Genomic DNA, 20,025 nt, shown 5'->3' on the forward strand with positions numbered 1-20,025 from the left:
ATTATGTTATAAGCTTAAAATGACAAGTTTATTATATTTCAATTGAATAAGCTGTTCAAGTCGGGACGTCGCGTGACAATGACAAGGGTCGCGATCGTGTTGCGAATATTATATTTTGCTTTATATTAGCTGACTGACTTAATATGTAACTGTAGACATTATTTCGTTATGTCGAGCTGTTAAAATATCATATTCACTGTGACGCCATAATAAAGGCGTGTGTTCATTGCTGGTTCACAATTTTTTTAGGTACTTTAGACACTGTCAATTTAAAATAAATAAATAATAAATTAATTAAATAATGAATTCCTTGAAATGTAATATTTAGCGCGATAATGTATTTAAATTATATAGAACACATTTATAAATTTTATAATTTAATTCTTAGAGTAATAAGAATTACTTAGTTATAATGAATGTTTATGTTTCTGACGTGTAATGTATATGTGCAATATCAATAAATATGAATAATAAATATTATAGGACATTCTTACACAGATTGACTGAGTCCCACGGTAAGCTCAGGAAGGCTTATGTTGCGGGTACTCAGACAACGATTTAAATAATATAAAAATACTTATATACATAGAAAACATCCACGACTCAGGAACAAATATCTGTGATCATCACTCAAATAAATGCCCTTACCAGGATTTGAACCCTGGAGTGCGGCTTAGCAGGCAGGGTCACTATTCGCTAGGCCAGACCGGTCGTCGGTATGTATTTTTTAGATAAGACATTACAGAAGAAGAGAGAACATCTCACACAAAAATACGAATGTAATCTAATATGGAATGTAGTTTATACTATAAATATCTTACGCTTCACGCTTTCCGCTCGTGTCATGTCACCCACGGACTGTCAGTCAGAGATTCCGACGCTGTTAAGGCGTTATTTCTGGATAGATTGATGATCCGATAGTAGGTTACGCAACCGTATTTATTTTTATAGTCAAACTGTCCAATGCTAATATAATATTTAAAGTGTCTGAAGTATTTTACGTAAGAATATTTATCGTGGCCACATTGGTTAACGTTGGGGAAGGTCTGTGCTCTATCACGTTATTGGATTAGGACGACTATTTCTGCTTTCCCCTTTCATCTTCTCATTGCGTTTTATGTATTTTATATCGAAACGGGTTAGGGCGTTTATCAAGTCAACATTTACATAGGATCTTTTCTAGATCTTATTCACAGTAAAATTGATGTTGGTATACTTATTCATAGCCGTATCTCTCACATCACCAATAGAAGTTGGAAAATTTATGGAATTCAAATTTTTGCGAATTCAAAATGTTTTTTTTTTAGGAATATTTTGAAATATTAAACACTTTTCCCCAGTCAAAATGCAACAATTTCGGATGTCATAAACACATGTAGGTGTTGTATGTAAATACTTACCTCCTATATTTGAAATCACACCATTCACACCGCCAAAAAGCTCGGTTTAAAAAGTAGTCTTTTAAAAAAATGCTTAGTTATGAATTACTAGCTTTTGCCCGCGGCTTCACAGAATGCTCCACACAAATTTCCACTCCCCGTTTTAGGGAAGTGGGGGATAAGAAAGAGACAAAAAGTAGCCTAGGTCACTCTCCATCCCTTAAACTATCTCCACTTAAAAAATCTCGTCTATTTGTCGCTTCGTTTTTCCGTGAAAGACGGACAAACAAACACACGCACTTTCCCATTTATAATATTAGTATGGATGAGTGTCGATAGTCTACTATATGCCATATCTTTTATGAGTTATGAGTTAACTGTATAACTATAATGACAATAACTAATGTAACCCTTTTTGTCTACAGGTAACAGTGCAACTAATGCCTTCAACCCCCCCGTGTCATATGCACCGGTGAACGCTGGCGTGGTACGGCGGCATGCAAGCCGGCGGGTGGTTCCTCCCATGGAGCATGGGCATGGGCATGAAGCAGTACGCCGTGGCGCTGCCGATGGGCGGCGTGGTACCGCTGGTGCCGCCGCTGCTGGCCGCGCTGCCGCCGCAGCCGCCGCCGCTGCGGCTCATTGCGCCGCCGCCGCTGCCGCCCAACCAGCCCCAGAGAAAGGTACCTACTATTTACACCGAATATACTGATACGTGTCGCGTTTTAAAACATGGATGCTTCACACGACAGAGAATCCAGGTCTTATTCTGTGTTACATGGCAGAGATAGCTAGTGCAATGCGTTCTCAGTGTCATATGCGCTTCGCGCGAAGCGCATATGACACTGTATGCGCATACAGGTTAGAGAGACAGAAATAGAACTATACTGCAGTGCGCTCTCATGTCCGCCCCCCCCCCTCGAGTCCGCCACAAAGAGGTCATGGGCGCCAGAATGTTCCGGCGCCCAGCAGTGGAAATGGTCTTTGGTTCCACCGCTAACCAAGTCGGCCGCAAAGGATAGGGAGAACGGCGCACCGTAATACCGGCACTCCTCTTCCCTTGCAGCCCCACCTCGGCTACCGTGGGAGGGCACAGAGCGGCATCCCATACTGCCGGATCTTCCCTCCCACCGCAGTCCTCCCAGACGCGTCTTAAGTGGGCTTTACAAGCCCACTTAGAGCGACCACCTCGGGCCAGCCAGCTCCCCAAACCGGCCGGCCCTGGGAACCTCTTAGCTTCTCCGTGGGTGACCAGTCCACGGTTACTAACCCCAGCCCCCCACCACGGCAAGGTCGGCACCCTAGGGGGGGTACAGGTTCTAACCTGACCTAACACACTACTGAAGCATGTGTCAGTAGTCGCCATGGCACAACAGCCGGCACGGGCAGCACGGGCTCAGGCATGAAGCAGTACGCCGTGGCGCTGCCGATGGGCGGCGTGGTGCCGCTGCTGTTGGCCGCGCTGCCGCCGCAGCCGCCGCCGCTGCGGCTCATCGCGCCGCCGCCGCTGCCCCCCAACCAGCCCCAGAGAAAGGTACCATTCGTACCAACAATCATTTTAGTCATCACCATCATCATCATCATCATCATCATCACCATCATCATCATCATCATCACCATCATCATCATCATCATCACCATCATCATCATCAGCCTATCGCAGTCCACTGCTGGACATAGGCCTCCCCAATTTGACGCCACCGTTTCTGATCTTCGGCTGCTCGCATCCAGCTCCTGCCAGCCATCCTGCGCAAATCGTCGCTCCACCTTGCCTGAGGGCGTCCTACACTGCGCTTGCCGAGACACGGTCTCCACTCAAGAACTCGTTTACCCCCAACGGTTGTCGGTTCTACGGCTAATATGGCCAGCCCACTGCCACTTCAGCTTCCTAATACGGTGGGCTATGTCGATCACTTTGGTTCTCTGTCAGATAACCTCATTTCTGATTCGCTCCCGCAGAGAGACGCCGAGCATAGCCCTTGATTTTAGTACCAACAATTATTTTGACTACCAGTGTGTGCATAATGACTCTATCCTGCCTGTTAAGCCAGAGGCTTAGCAGGCAGTGTTATCCAGGCCACAGAATGAAACAAGGGGAACTCTCAAAATAAATCTAGCTGCCAGAGTATAATTTTAATAAAGATCCGTTTTTGACCTGATGCTTCAAGTGGCATTTCTAATATTGCTTTTAAAATTTAATCGAGAGGTCCAGAAAGTGTAATTTTGAGCGTTGGGAGGATGTCAATGCATGGGAAAATGTAAAATATTAAACAAAAACAACTTTCTCATCCGTTTTGAAGTACCTATATCAATAGAGCTTTTACCGGTTGGTGTGGTGGATTTAATATAAATGAATAATCGTTGAACAGAAAGAAGTTATTATGCCTTAAACAAAGCATTTTAATTAATAAAATTAACTTTACATTTAATTACATAAAATATTGTTAAATTTTCTAAAACTAAAATTATCACCGTCTAGCTAACAAATCCCCAATAAAATTACGTCCACGTAATTACACTTCGCAAACGAATTTGACACAATTAGTGCGACAGACAGCAGAATTAAGGTTCATTATGTGTTCCATTTACGCGTGTTGCCTGTAAACTTAGATACGGGACTAGAGATGCCCCGAAGTCCCTGGATACTGATTCTTACCGAATATCAGATATTCGGCCTCCTCCTTCAGCCGAATAGCTAGTATAGCTAATTAGCTACCCAATTTTCGGCGGCTTCTATATGAATCCCGAATACAGCATGTTCAGCTTTTTTTGTCCGAATATCGAGTATTTGGCGTGATATTCATATAGGTATATTATTTTAAATACCTAAGTTTTATTTATTATGAAAATCGTTATCCAACAACACATTACATTACGTTTGCTAAAATTTTACTTTTGTTGCACCAAACTATTAAAGCTGTAAATAAATAAAATTCATATATAAATCAACTACTTATGTATTTTGAATTCTTCAAGCAGTCAAAAGGGTCTTCACATTTCAAAATTTCGTGAATAATTTTGAAATTAAATATCGAAAATTGTGGTAATTATAATTGATTTGTTTTATTTCACGATGAAATACATTTATCACTCGGTATTTTTGCCGAATTCGAAAGAATAACTAATAATCGGCAAAATGGCCGAATACCTTCTCTAATCTGGATCGTTTTTTTCTAACGAAGGTAATTTGTCCTTAATTTATCTTTTACTCTATTTAATCAGACTAAATCAAAATTCAGTACGCGTTATTTCCTTGTAACAGGATCTCACAGCCCATACAACCATTTCAGTCGCAAAATCTTCAAATCAGTAACTAACTGTCAAATGTGACATAACGCGTGGTAACGGCGTGCAAACAATGCGACCGTATTGATACAATAACAAAATGTAGTCGTCGTGTGCACTCGTTACGGTAACAAAATGTGTACGAATTTGTGGCTGTCAATGTCACTGTCAGAATGACTTTTAACGACACTTTATTAGTCGACGTTTGCACACATAACGGTAACAACATGTGGACGAATTTGTGGCTGTCATTGTCACTGTCAGAACGGTTTCTGACAGTGACATTGACAGAATTTGTACACACATGTGTAGGTCTGATTAGCGAACTGCTCCTAAACCACTGTATCCGCAAATGACAATCTGAAATACGAAGGTTTCTCAAACTGTCTTGTGAAGTTGTGGACTGGTTGCTTTGAATCATTTAAATATGAGCGAATTAAATAATAATAAACGACGACGACCATTTAAGCACTCTTCGACATTTTATAGAAATGTGGGAAAGTTAAGAAAAGTGCAGAATGATAATACAAATAGATAAGCACTTTATAGTTACTTAATGTATTAAATATATAATTTTTAATTCTTATTGATAAAAATGAAGTGTAGTGTTGCTTTACACAATAAAAGTAGGAATCAAATGAAATAGAGTATTTACTGTGATATTAATAGAATTTCTGTTGCGCAATGATAGTTTTTTTCAGTACAGATGCTGCTTTTTTTAACGCAGTAGTGCGAGCAAATCAAGCAATGATTCATTTCTTGTCTGGTCGAAACTCTTAGCTTAGATTTAGGTACTGAAAATCGTCGTACGATACACGTGCGAAAAGGACATTCACAACTCGTGTCGATTTAAAACACTCCCTTCGTTCGTGTATTAATTTATTGCTACTCGTATCGATTTTCCTCTTTTCCGCACTCGTATCTACAAGTATTTTGTTTGGGTTACAAAAAAAACACATTATTTACTCTACTACGTTTTATTTATGTCTCTTTAACATTACAAATTTGTAGACACTTATCTATACAAAAATCTTGACAAAAGAAGTACAGATCGCTGAAATGAATGTTGATAGTAATATTAATGAAGACTACTTCAACAAGTGTCAATTGTGAAATGCCGCACAATACTAGTTGCTCTATAGAAGACCATAATAATATGATCCCCGATCCTTTACAACCCAGCAGCTCGGTACGCACGTTACAATTTTTTTTTAATCTTCTTTAGTGAGGGCAACTGAGTACGACGGCATATTTAATTGTTTATAAAGTTTGAGGATACCTGAAAAAAATGAATACAAGAAGCCATTCTGCTTTCGGTCACGCGTGTACGCTGCGACCATTTTGCGACCGTTTGTTGACCGTTTGGTGACCGTTTGGCGACTGTTTTTTACATGGAATATTACCGTCTTAATCCATATTTTAACAACTTTATTGGTTTTCTGGGCATTATTTTTATTATTTCAGTATAGTATATGCACCAGAGCACTAAAACTTCACCAATCAATATACATAACACGCAAACACCGAGTAGTCAATAATATCATAGATAAATCAATTATTTAGTTTAGTCTATGATAATATTATTACTGGTTAAACTGAGGTAAATTGATGGCGCGTTGATAAATTTAGACTTATTTTATGAAATCACTCGAGCAATTTAATTGGCCATGGTAATTAGCCCACATTATATTACAAATGCAAACAATATTTATCTTTAACAAATTCTTACGCCATTACATTTTAATGTCAAATGATTTTATTTCTTTTTTACTTTGACGTCTCTGACAGTCGCCATTTGAAAAGAATGAAATGAACGAATGATTTTGGGAAAGTAGTCGCCAAACGGTAACAATGTGTGCACGCGTAGTGCACACTTCTGTCACTTCTGTGACCATTTGTGCCTGTTACCAATCGTCCCCATTTGGGTCGCCGCGACTAAACGTCGACCGTACTGCGACTAAGCATTGAGACCCGAAGACCTGTGTGTACACAAAATAGGAGGTTTCGTAGGAACGGCGACCGATTATGGTTATATTTTCCGGTATTTTCACGGTGTGTGAACTGTATAATATTTAATTAAAGAGAGTCGTTGGATAAAAATATAAATTTGATGAGACCTATATTTTACTACATAGGTACCTGACTTTGCCTTCCATTATCCTCTATTTTGAACATTTTGGCACTCATTTCATTCTTTCTCACACATATTATCTTTCACATCATCTATCAATAAAATAAAACGTATCAAAATAAATAAATAAATATTATAGGACATTTTGACACAGATTGACTGAGTCCCACGGTAAGCTCAAGATGGCTTGTGTTTAAATAAATAAATAAACCTTAGAAACAGTACTAAAATACTTCAGTAACTTACCACTGGTAAATTTGCAATATTGTTTGTTTTAAAACCGAAATAAATTAAAACCATATATATTGAAATATTTTCAATAGATTATAATTTAACTTGTGTTCATTAGAATTGTTTGTTTTATACTTGTGTGCTATGAACTCTAGGATAGATACCAGCAGCGGCTTGTCCGTACTAGCGGATTCCACCGGTTTGCCTAAAATTGATTACTAGTAAAGTACCTAATGTTAAGGTAGGTTTCTTTTTGCTTTGGTGTTGCCTAGCAGAACCACCAGCCGTCACTGGTATTTAGATACTCAGTGTAAGGCCAGGCCTCGTAGCCGAATGGCATTTCTCCGACGCCAAACGAAAGCGATACGCCGCTGGCTCTGTCGCGCCAATACGCAAGCGCGATAGAGATAGATATCTACTAGCGCTTCGTTTCGTGAGCGTTTCGTGAGCGATTGTGCCATTCGGCTAGCCACCCTGAGCGGACGCTGCGTCCACCGTAAGTATGCGGCGGGCGAGCGTGCGTCCACCGTATGCAGCGTCGACTCAGGAGTCAGGACACTTTCATGAGCTTCAATTGTTTGACATTCACGCCACACTCCCCGCCCTGCTGCACGCCTAATATGAGCGTGCACTCAAGCCTAACACTTAACGGCTCAGCCACGACATTGGTCTAAGCGCGACAGCGGTGAGCGGCGGCCATACGTTGGAGCGAGACACAGCGATGGGACGTTTCATTCGCACGTATGGCTGCCGCTCACGCTGACGCGCTTAGACCAATGTCGTGGCTGAGCCGTTAAGAATTTTCATAAATACGAGTATCCTTTTTTTAACTATAAAACTCCCGTGAAACTCGAACATATTAAAAAAATATTTTAAGCGGGTTACTCACGTGTTGAGTTGATACATATATAACCGGTGTATAGTCGGTTTTTTTAATTTACGCAACTATGGGAACAAGTCAAATTATTTTTAACAAATATTTTGATTTGAAATGAAATGAAATGAAATATTTATTTTCCAAGTAGGCATATTACAATTACAATGCGCTTATGAACGTCAAATAAAGCTTTGTGTTCGAATATCCTTGTCGAAACTACCTTATATTTTTAAACCTGCAATTACCTGTCTTAGATAAGCAGTGTTCACTAAACAGAATGTTTGGCATGGCAGCCATGTTTGGTTTGGCACAGTGGGCAATGTCGAACGTGTTTATGGCGCTGTAAATAGTATGTCAATATTGTCAATGCCACAAAAAACATATTGAGCGTTTTTATTGTGTTATTGTTTTTAGTCAGGTTTAGAACATTTGTAGAGAACTAGCTTTTGCCCGCGGCTTCGCTCGTGTTAGGAAGAGACAAAAGTAGCCTATGTGACTTTTCAGCCCTTCAAGTATTATTATTTTATTACTATAAATGGGCTGACTCTTGGCCACAGACTAGCCAAAGGCAAAGACGTGGCCTACGATGGAGTGAGCTCGCCCAGAAGAAATTAAGAAATCACGTCAATTCGTCGCTCCGTTTTGCCGTGAAAGACGGACAAACAAACAGACACACACACTTTCCCATATTTATAATATTCATAAAAATAAGGGGATTATATTTGAACTCATTTTTGTTACGAGAAAAGTATTATTCGAATGAATGTAGAAGGAGAAGTGGATAGACTGTGTGAGAGTGAGAGATGATATGAAACAAATGCAAGTGAATGATGAGATGACATCCGATAGAGAGGTGTGGAAGAAAAAGACGCTGCGCCGACCTTAAATAATTGTGATAAGGGCAAGCAATGATGTGAATTCATTTTATTAAAGTGAAAATGAAACGTTAAAAAATTAACCCATCTCTGATATAATTTAAGGTCAGATGGGGTAAATTTAACATATTTTATTTTACTCGTGGTAAGAGTGACAGTGTAAGTGCGTTTTCACATTATCCGATCCGATATTCCGATATCGGATCGGATAATGTGAAAACGGAAGGATTTCAAAGGCAAAAATCAAAGATGGCGGCTTCGATGTATGGGATATCGGTCCTACATCCGATATCGGAACGTTTCCGGGTAGCTACAACATTGTCGGTATTTTTTTTATACCACGTCGGTGGCAAACAGGTATACGGCCCGCCTGATGGAAAGCGGTCACCGTAACCTATGGACGCCTGCAACTCAAGGGGTGTCACGCGCGCGTTGCCGACCCATTAGAAACTTGTACACTCCTTTTTTGAAGAACCCCATACTGTAGTTCATCGGGAATACCTCGACAGGGAGCTCATTCCACAGCCGGAGCGTTCGTGGGAGGAAATTCCTCTGAAACCGCACGTTGCGCGACCATTTAGGTTGTAAGGTGTGTGGATGAGCGCCCTGTCGATGGCGAGCGGTGCGATGATGAAAAGTGGCCGTTGGCATCATGTCAAACAGTTCTTCAGAACACAAACCATTGTACAGGCGATAGAACACACATAGGAGGCGAAGTCCCTCCTTAGACTTAAGGGTTCAATACCGCCGGGAGTTTGGTTAACCAACCAATACAAAATCAAGCGGATATGTCATTGAGCGGCCTGTCTTTGAGGCCACATGAAATCTTTGCACGGATAAGTGGCTTAAATACTACAGAAGCCTTTCGGGGTAGATTTAAATTTTGAATCCTTTTAATTTATTTTTTGATAGTACTACCACAAACAGAACACAGAGGTAATTTATAGCTTCCAACTTTTTAAGACTTGCATTTCACTCATAGTAAGCTTAAATAAACAAAGGCGCGCCCATAATTACTGAAACATTTGAACAATGTTCATAATAATCATGTCGACAAGGCGACAAGTGAATTATCTCAGAAGTACCTCGACTTTCCGTCTCCTTAATTATTTCAAACAAGCCGCTATTTAATTGCGTCTTGTTTATTTACCTTTTGAATTTATGTGATAAAATCGTAAGAAAAGTGTCTGACTGTCTGTGCAATGAACATTTTGTGATTGTGAACATTATCAACTTTCGTGCATCTAAATGCTTCATATTGTTAACACTATTTTTATCAGGGTAACAATATGAAGATTTGTTACAGGGCAGTTTTAGAAGAGATAACAAAAATATATTTCTGATTCTGAGTAGGAAAAACATTAAATTATTTTGGAAAAAAAGCTTTTAGATAGATTAGATAGATACGAATAATCTTTACTGGCACACCTCAGCAAAAGATACAGTGGAGACAAAACAAATGATTATAAATAGAGGCAGACAACAGGCGGTCTTATCACTAAAGAGCGATCTCTAACAAACAACCGTTGGGTAGCGGAAATAACGAAAACATAATCAAAAAGAGCAGGTGCTTCGAAATAAAAAATCATGATTATGAAAAAATGTTAAAAAATGTGTTAAAACTGTTTTTTAGGGTACCCCCTACACGTAAAGTGGGGAGTGATTTTTTTTTAATTTCAACCATAACTTATTATATAGGTATTGTTGAATATCGTCACTACTTTCAAAAAATCTCGTATCTCACGCTGCTCCTCAAAGTTAAAACGCAGTAAGTCTATATACATTCCATACATACTTACTACAATTTTCTTTTCATTGACAGACGAAGATACAAGTTTTTTTAAAAGTAGTGACGATATGTATTTAAAAATGGATGAATAGGGTTTACTAAAATCATTTTTGATATTATTAATATTTTCGGAAATAATCGCTCCAATAGTAAAAAAAATTAGATAGATCATAGATAGATAAAAACTTTATTGCATAAAAATATCATGACACAAAAAAAATAAGAACTATTAGAATATAACTTAGGTCTACAGAACTAATTCCTAGCTTACTATTTGACAAAATACTACTACTAGCTTACTATTTGAAAATGTGTCCCCACCCCCTCTAACTTTTGAACCATAAGTTTAAAAAATATGAAAAAAAATCAGAAAAGTAGAACTTTATAAAGACTTTCTAGGAAAATTATTTTGAACTTGATAGGTGTAACAGTTTTTGAAAAAAATACGAGAAGCTACGGAACCCTACACTGAGCGTGGCCCGACACACTCTTGGCCGGTTTTTAGTGACAAGATTAGCTTGAAAAAAATAACACAGCAGAAGCTAGGAGAACAAAGTAGCGGGCATTAGCTAGCTTAGTAATAAAAGAATTAGCATTTCTCAGTAATTAGCGATGCAATCTTGCATCTCGCTGATGTTTATAGCGGTCGCCGTTTTATGTAGCCCGGTTATTTTTCACTATTTTTCTAGTCGTGTTAGTCATTAAACGTCTGTAGGACTAGTTTAACTTGTAGTTCAGATTGTGTGGTGCAAGTCAGATGAAACAGCGATACATTATTTCCTATAACATAAGAACCAACCTAGGTGCCGAAGGAAAAGCCAAAGGGGTAGAGCCAGGAAACCTCAAGATGATTTAACGCATTAGCCGAAAGAGGCACACAATCGGAAATTATGTAAAACTAGGGAAGGTCCTTTATCCTGCTGGGAAATGGCCTCTTTTTTCTAATTTCTTTTTTTTTTAATTAGCCCGTTATAGTGTTCCACTGCTGGGCAAAGGCCTCTCCCCTTGATTTCCACAACTCCCTCTGATGTGCCTTTTCCGGCCAGTCAACCATAAAAGCGCCTAGGCCTAATTTTTAGGGTTCCGTAGCCAAAATGGCAAAAACGGAACCCTTATAGTTTCGTCATGTCCGTCTGTCCGTCTGTCCGTCTGTCCGTCTGTCCGTCAGTATGTCCCCCCCCCCTCTATTTTTATAACTACGGGGTATAAAATTCTAAAAAAAATAGAGGTGATGCATGCTAATTAACTCTTTCAACGATTTTTGGTTTGATCAAAGTATCTCTTATAGTTTTTGAGATAGGTTGATTTAACTGTATAAGTTTATTATATTAAGTTTATTATATTTGCTGCTACGGAACCTTTTGTGCGCGAGCCCGACTCGCACTTGGCCAATTTTTTATTTACAAAAAAAGATGCGAGATCTGACATAATATTTCTTATGAGTAGATGCCTTTTAATACCTTTCTCCAAAATAAACATTATACAAAATTATGTCTATGCAACTTTAACAATTTTAACATCCACCCGCCTTCGTCAGTTTTCCGTGATCATGATGCATGCAACTGCGTCGAAATATCGGGAGCTCGACAAAAATCAAAAAGGTAATCACGGTCTATATCCCGGTCAATATAAGTCTAATGAAAATAACCGTGAATCATTCAAAACTCTTATTATACAAAATTGTATGTACCATAGGTAGTTCTCTCCGTTTCTTATAGTTTGTACCACACCATAATCGTCTGGATGTATCGTGTAAGGCGTTAAATACTGTCTGACGTGTCGTCAGATTATCTTCGCCTATGCGGTACAAATGGCTATTCTTTATGTACTTTATATGCTTATGTTTATTGCGTTTCGTCTTTATGTAGTGGTTTCGCCTTATTCATTTAAATACCAAGACGATAAAGTTGGCTTATATCAAAATACGTGAACTTTATCTTTGTGATAACTTTGAACGTTTATGAATAAGTAGTAATAATTATTAATACACCAGTGAGTCTTAATACGGTAATTCGGTAAATAATTTTTTTTATACATTTTCACCATCTACCAGTGGATGAAGATAGATTAGATATAGATAGGATACAGTATTATATGTACATCATTTTATTTTTTACCGCTTGTATATTTTTTTAACGTTGGGGAAATGCTTTTAAACATGCCACCCGGTCCGGCGGAAGTAGTGGCGATGACGGACTAAGCAATTTAGGACTACAGTACCGTCTAAAACCACCAACGAATTCCATCTCCGCCATAGGTGTCGCCAGGGTCACTGTAATCATTAGATAGCGTGAGCACCCTCTCGTATCTTGTGACGACACATACGGAAACAGTTATTCACTAAGAATAACAAGACACTATATATATGACACCAGTTTGGCGCAGTAGGTGATATCCTAAAATTCCAGCAAGGGAAAGCATCGTGGAATTCGTAAAGTCAAACTCGCTATTCACGAATATAATAATTTATTTCACCACATTTCCATTATTAATCTTAGGAATGAGTAAAGCGATAAGACCATTCCTTCTATTCGCTTCCGCTATCGTTCATGTCCAGACCGGGCGGGTGTAATCCGCTGCATGTTATAACTTAGACTACCCCATAATTTGTGTCCCGTGTAAGGCGTTTAATAGTCGCCGTGTCATCAGATTAACTACGTTACGCTATCGTAATCGATGGACTATAGTTAATATGCGTGTTTTGTGTCGATTTGTGGCGATTAATGTATAGCTCCAAGGTCGATGTAGCCTGGCTAATTTAGATGTACACTGCCTAGCCTGTTGGACCACACATGCTTACAATTACTTAATTTCCTAGTTTTTAGCGCTTACAATGCTCTTAATTATAAGTCAAAGATTTTCATATTCTAGGAAAGGTTTGGAACAGATCTGTTGTGTCAAAAGACACATTTTCAACAAAAGTCGTTTTTGACATTGACTTAGAGCCAGTTGCATTAACCACATTTGACAGACATAATATGATCGTTACGCAGCAGACGTCCATAAACTAAAATTTTACGAACGCTTTAACGGTGACAGGTTGATGCAACCGGCCCTTATTCCGATCCAGTATTGTTGACTATCGTTTGAAGTATCATCATCATTTCTAATGCGTTATCCCGGCATTTTGCCACTGTTTGATGCAGGAGTCCTAGGGGTGACCGCTTTGACAAGGCGGACCGTATACTTGAAACTTAATTGCCAGACGTAGTACTAAAAAAATTTTCGTATTGGTCTGTCGTTTGAAATATTGAAAATTAATCACCATTATCACCGTAACTATTTACCATAAAAATTAATTACCTTATATACGGGATACCATATAAGAGAGCCTAAAAGAAACGTGTAGTTAGCTAGTTAGTGTTTGATTGTGTACAGAAAGTGTTCAAGTTGTAAATAATCTATTCGCAATTCGCAAGTCAATCTCAATCGATAAACCCTATCGATATCTTATCCCGAGTCTATACCTGAGGTCCCTAGGGGACATCTCCTGAATGTCAATCGCGGAGGTCTGCATTTATGCCCACATTTATTAACATGCTAAATTACCCTGGAGTCAAATTACTGTACCGGTTTAACTATGTAAACTAGAAGGGTAACTTGAACTACATTATCTTTAGAATGGTATTATAATGTTGCGGCTTAAGTACAAGGTACTACCACATTGTCGCTTACCATGGTGACGAAATTAGTTTCTCATTTCATAGGTACGAGTATCTTTATACGAATCACCTGTTACAGCCGTCCTACTGCTTAAACACCAAGTGGTACCTTTTTCTTGGAAACGCCATATATATGAAAGATATATAGTATATTTTTACGCCTAGCTCTTGCTAGTATATTGGCATAAAATTACAAGGGAGATGCAATATGTTTTTAGGATGTCAATATTTAAAGTTGGCCATAAATTGGTAGCTGAGTGGATCTTGATCAGGATTTCGAAAATAACGTCAAAGTTTTACACTATGTAAGTAATCATATGATTTTGAATAGACCGATTGGCATTTTTCATAAAAAAAGAATAATTATATTGCGTTGGATTCTGCCGGCACAGCCAAGATAACAATTGCGTTGCGACAACAAAACTATATAAGTGAAATTCTTCAACATGATTGTTCATCACTGTGTACTTGTACAGTAATAGTTTCGTTTCATTCTCTAAGGAGTGTTTTTCGCCTTCTATTTCATTACATACAGGAATATACCTTATGGACTTTTTAATCTAAATTCTCCTAAACACACTAACAAGTAATTTAAAAAACCCAATTCCATAGGTGTTGATATATTCTACGAAACGGAGGTTCATTTCGTGCGGGCATGCGATGCAATATACCGTGATGCGAAAACCAGCATGCCTTCAGAATACATGGAAACCATTTCAGAGTAAGTAGATTCTGCCCTTGTGGTGGGGTGTGGTGCTAGTTATAATAGTGGTTATGATTCATTAAGATGGGGGTATATTTGGGTATCTTTTTGTTACTTTTACTAAAACATGACGTTTTACGAAGTTAATAAGATCAATAGAAGCTTTTAAATGGTTCTAAATAGAAATTTAAGAAAAAAATCCTGCATAAAATAAATAAAAGGGTAGCATTATACCTACTAAATGCGATCGCCTTTGTACATCAATGACATTGGAGAGCTAGCAGGTATTTTACACATTCTAAATTAAATAGTAAAGTAGTTGTGGAATGTGCGTGGGCTCGTCAAGATTGATTGATGCATTTATGTATAATCGGTATCTCATTATAGACTGATAGCTTTATTAAAGTAATAAGGCTATTATCTAAAGATAATCTGAGTAGGTAGATTATCGTCTTCTATTTAAACATTCAACATGGCGGGTATAATCATTACCGGGAATTCCTGGGATTCAGCATTTAGATTCACAACTTAGTGTTCTAACGGTACAAGAAGGTATATTGTACCTTTTTTATAATTGCTTCTTTGTGTTTTTTTGCTCTGTATAATTTAGAGCATTAGGCAAATTTCAAAAATAAAGGGTAGTGCGAATGATAATTCTTATAACTTTACATAATATCTATTTATTTTTTTCCCATTGCAATCCCAGTGGGGGGGTGGTATGTGGAACTCGCTCCTACTGTAGCTAGGACGAGAATACCAACTTACATGACATTTTATCCACGACACTTTCCGAATCACGACACGTTAGTCGCACGGTTACATTTGGAATGTGTACAAATAAATTCGATGTTTGGAAAACATTGAGCAGTTTGCTTCATGTGGAGTGGTCCTAATAGATCAGTTTCTACCACAGTATAATAAAGAGTACTATCGTACAGTGTGGCCATTGGCCACTCCCGCTTCCCGCTGAAAGTGCCGCCCACCCGCTTTCGGTTGCTTCATAGTTTCTGCCTGTAAAAAACGCAACCAGTCGACCTGTCATATCTTACTCATATAAGCATGTTACGCGTTCACCTACACGAGCTTAGACTGTGTGTGTAGGAACGCGACTCTTTCATATATTTGATCGCCAGCGTCCGAGGTATGCTTGTACTTCCCGCTGTGAGTGGCACCCCACCCTTCACAAGGTGAATCTGCAGCGAAACTGGCTCGTAATTAGTGGGAGTGTCAACAAATTGCACCACACTCCGCCGGGCAATTATATCTTCATTTATAACATAGCATGATAGCATACTAGACTAAAAAGGTGGGGCGGTAATGTAGGCGATCATTAAAGAGCTTTCATTGCAAGATTTGAAGAACGTTCGTTTTTTGAAATGATTGATAGGTACTCGGAGCATGTGCGAATGACCAGCGAGTTATAGTATCCATACTTAATATTATAAATGGGAAAGTGTGTGTGTATATTTTTTTGTCCGTCTTTCACGGCAAAACGGAGCGACGAATTGTCGTAATTTTTGAATTGGAGACAGTTGGATAGAGAGTTACATAGGCTACTTTTTGTCTCTTTCTAACGCGAGCAAAGCCGCGGACGAAAGCTAATCCAAAATAAAACAAGGAAATCTATATTAACACTAAAGCTAAATTGCCAACGAATATTAAAAACGTGCTCCATTATACGCAGCACTTCATTATCTGGGACCGTTTTACATTATGCTTTTTATCCTCTATCAAAAATAAATATTAAAGGTCTTTGAGCTTGAAAAGTGATATAAAATCTGATTTTGTGATTCGCCCGTGCATATTGTTAGATTGTTAGATTTAATAGCTATGTCCGTAGCAGGTTAGAATTTGCCAGCGCCGTTTGGGATCCTCTTTATAAAATACACAGCGACAAAATTGAGAAGGTGCAAAGAAAATTTGTGAAAGCGGTTGAGTTTCGCGTTAATCACAAATACATTGATTATACAACTTCCTTAAAAAGTCAAAATTCCACTTTATTAAGTTCTCGTCGAGATCGTATAAATGTTTTGATCCTCTACAAAATTATTAACAACATCATTGATGCCCCCTCGTTATTGCAGACACTTTGTTTTCGAGTACCCCGGCGTTGTGAGCGAGCGTGTAGGAAAAACCCCTCTTTCATATATCTCGTAGTCGTACTTCTTATTCTAAAAACGGTTTCATTAGGAGAGCATGCAGGCTTTATGATGAAAAATTCCAAGAGTTAGACATTTTTCACGAAACACTTGGTAGCTTCAAACGATTATCTTTACAATGTATTCAACAAGCACACTATTTGTAATATATAGAAAACTGTAAGTCTACAATATTAGTAATTTACACTGTAATAATTGTCATAATATGAGACTGTTTGTTTCTTAAGAAATAAAATAAAATAAGATTGTTAGTGCGAGATAAAAATATATATAGAATCAGGCGTTATTCGCGGAAAACCGTTTAATATTATATTGAACGTAAATATTACTTTGCTAATTATACAACACAGAAACACGAGTTTGTGATATTGTCACGACATTGTAGACGTTAAAAAGTGAAAACGTTGTAGTGTTCGTCCGGATGATCAAATAAACATAATTATTATTTTAGAAAACGAGACGACACATATATTATACTTAATTATGCCCATACAATTTCTTGTCGTACTGTAACGGCCCAGCCACAACATTGGTCTAAACGCGACAGCGGTGAACGGCAGCCATACGTGCGAATGAAAAGTCCCATCGCTGTGTCTCGCTCCAATGTATGGCCGCCGCTCACCGCTGTCGCGCTTAGACCAATGTCGTGGCCGGGCCGTAAATGAACAAATTTTCTCAGTATTTATAAAAAAAAACACCAACGATAGAACACAACTCCATACGTGTTTGCCTCTCTATGAGACGCCCTCAACCGTTTCAAGTGAGATTATTGACGTTATGGCATCCGACGATCCCGCCAATTTACGAAGGTTTCTTCAAGAAAAAAAAAACAACCATCCGAACTCTTCCAAAAAGTCAATTAGAACTAAATTAACTGCGTTTATTGCCTGAGAACCGGCATTTAGTCTTTAGTCATTAGTCTTTAGTCGTTGTTCATTAGTCGTTAATCACCAGTATTAATTAGGAATCGTATTAGCGGAGTAATTAACGTCAAAATGTTTTTCCAGGATGGCGATCTTCCTTCCGCTGTTAGGCGTGTTTAAAAAAATGACTTGAAAAAAAAAACAAATATAAATATTTTTTATGCAAGAGTGATGAAATAGGTATTATATTTTTACTCGTAAGCAAAGCATAAGCATATAAATAAAAATATACAAAAAGACATTGTACAAACACAGTAATCATAAGTACATGCACACAAGAAAAGACAAACGGCAAAAGTGTCTCGCGTGTTGACTTCCAGCGCTGATCTTGTTGAGGCCATCCGGTGAAACAATCACGATAGGTAACAATTAAAACATAAAAAAGCATTCGAAAAGCAACAAAAATGGATGGATGAGAAATACTTGTCGCATTTATATTTAATATTGTAATCAAAATAGAAACGAGAGACTCGCAACTATAAATATAATTTTAACTATGTTATAATCATCTCGAAGTGAATTATAAAACTGGATTTTCATATCACTTGCTGACTAGTTAACTTTTATAGATTCTGCTTTTTGCATTAATATTCTCATATTCTCAGCAATATTTACCAATAAGGCGTGTCAGTTTAAACGTTTTTTTTTTTACAAACATTATCGCATGACCATAAAAAGTACATAGTAGGTAATTGCAAGTGAAGTGTATAATCAGGTTGAAGATTAAACGATTTACAAGATACTGATGGTGAGGACAAAATACATTACATTACATTTTTTACAATACCTGTCATATAAGTAGGTGTGTAGGTTCCATATAGTTTATTACAACGTTATTTTATATATTTTTATATAAGTATATAGTTACCGAAAAATTGAGGATTTCTATTTTGCAATCGTATGTAGGTACTTTAAATATAAAAAACAAGAACAACTTCACAGATCCAAATTAATTTTACATTATTTTTACTAGCGATATGACATGACACACTTATCCCTTGTGTTATAGAGTGTAAAATATTTAACTATATGTATATTCTTAATCTTAATCTTAAATGGTGTAAAGTTTATAACAGCAGAACAAATGAAAACCATTATTATTTCATAAACTAATATTCTTTCCTTGTTCGAAATATTGTTGAACTATTGTCTGTCTGTGTCAATTTTTTTCTTACATTACAATTTCTTTATAAAATTGAAAATTTGAAAAAAACCCCGAATAGTAGACCGATTTTCATGAAACATGGCTAAAAACACTCCCGACTAACTCAACTTTCAAACAAAATAAATAAATCCAAATCGGTTCATTCGTTCGCGAGCTACGATGCCACAGACAGACACACACACAGACAGACAGACACACGCACAGACAGACACGTCAAATTTATAACATCCCGTAGTTTTTGCGTCGGGGGTTAAAAATGTACAGCCATCAACAAAGCTATGAATACAGTCAAAGTGCCAATATATATACAAAACTTTAATGCCTGTATAATTAAGGTGTGTAATTGTGTACAGTCAAGTGTAAAAATATGGGTGCGTACAACTTATCAAAAATATGTCCCATAGCACTTTATGTCGGCGGAATAAGGTCTCGGTACATATTTTTGAGCGGATAAAATCGATACGTATTTTTGCACTTGACTGTATATGTCGCAGGGGAATGGCCAAAACAGAGATTTCATCAAATCACTAAGGGATATGATCAAATCACGCAGGATGTCAAAATGGCGAATCCATTTTATCATTTCTCTAGAAAATTTCAGTCATTTGACTAAATCCCTTACTCTGTTTAGTGAAATCACAAAATCGACCAATAGACACGCCACGTTTTGTCATTTCACTAGATTTGTTTAGGGATTTGATAAATCCCTGAACCACGTCAGTAAATTGACGAAACGAGCTTATAAAGTCAACTAGTTTTATCATTTCGCTAAACAAGTACAGTGAAAAGACAAAATGTTTTAATAAATGTAAATATAATTTAAAATGAAACATTTTTAGCTTTGTT

At 37.8% G+C, this 20,025-nt stretch overlaps 1 protein-coding gene across 2 annotated transcripts in view; it reads left to right on the top strand.

The window, feature by feature from the left end:
• Positions 1-20,025, top strand: part of LOC125227454 (RNA pseudouridylate synthase domain-containing protein 2-like) — a 337,736-nt gene that overhangs the window by 183,062 nt on the left and 134,649 nt on the right. For both annotated transcript variants that reach the window (XM_048131777.1, XM_048131778.1), the window contains exon 2: positions 1,805-2,062. In XM_048131777.1, the coding sequence (XP_047987734.1) occupies positions 1,877-2,062 (186 nt within the window). In that variant the 5' untranslated portion in view covers positions 1,805-1,876. The remainder of the gene's footprint in view (positions 1-1,804; positions 2,063-20,025) is intronic.

This window comes from Leguminivora glycinivorella, chromosome 6 (genome assembly GCF_023078275.1).
Source record: "Leguminivora glycinivorella isolate SPB_JAAS2020 chromosome 6, LegGlyc_1.1, whole genome shotgun sequence".
NCBI classification, from domain to species: domain Eukaryota; kingdom Metazoa; phylum Arthropoda; class Insecta; order Lepidoptera; family Tortricidae; genus Leguminivora; species Leguminivora glycinivorella.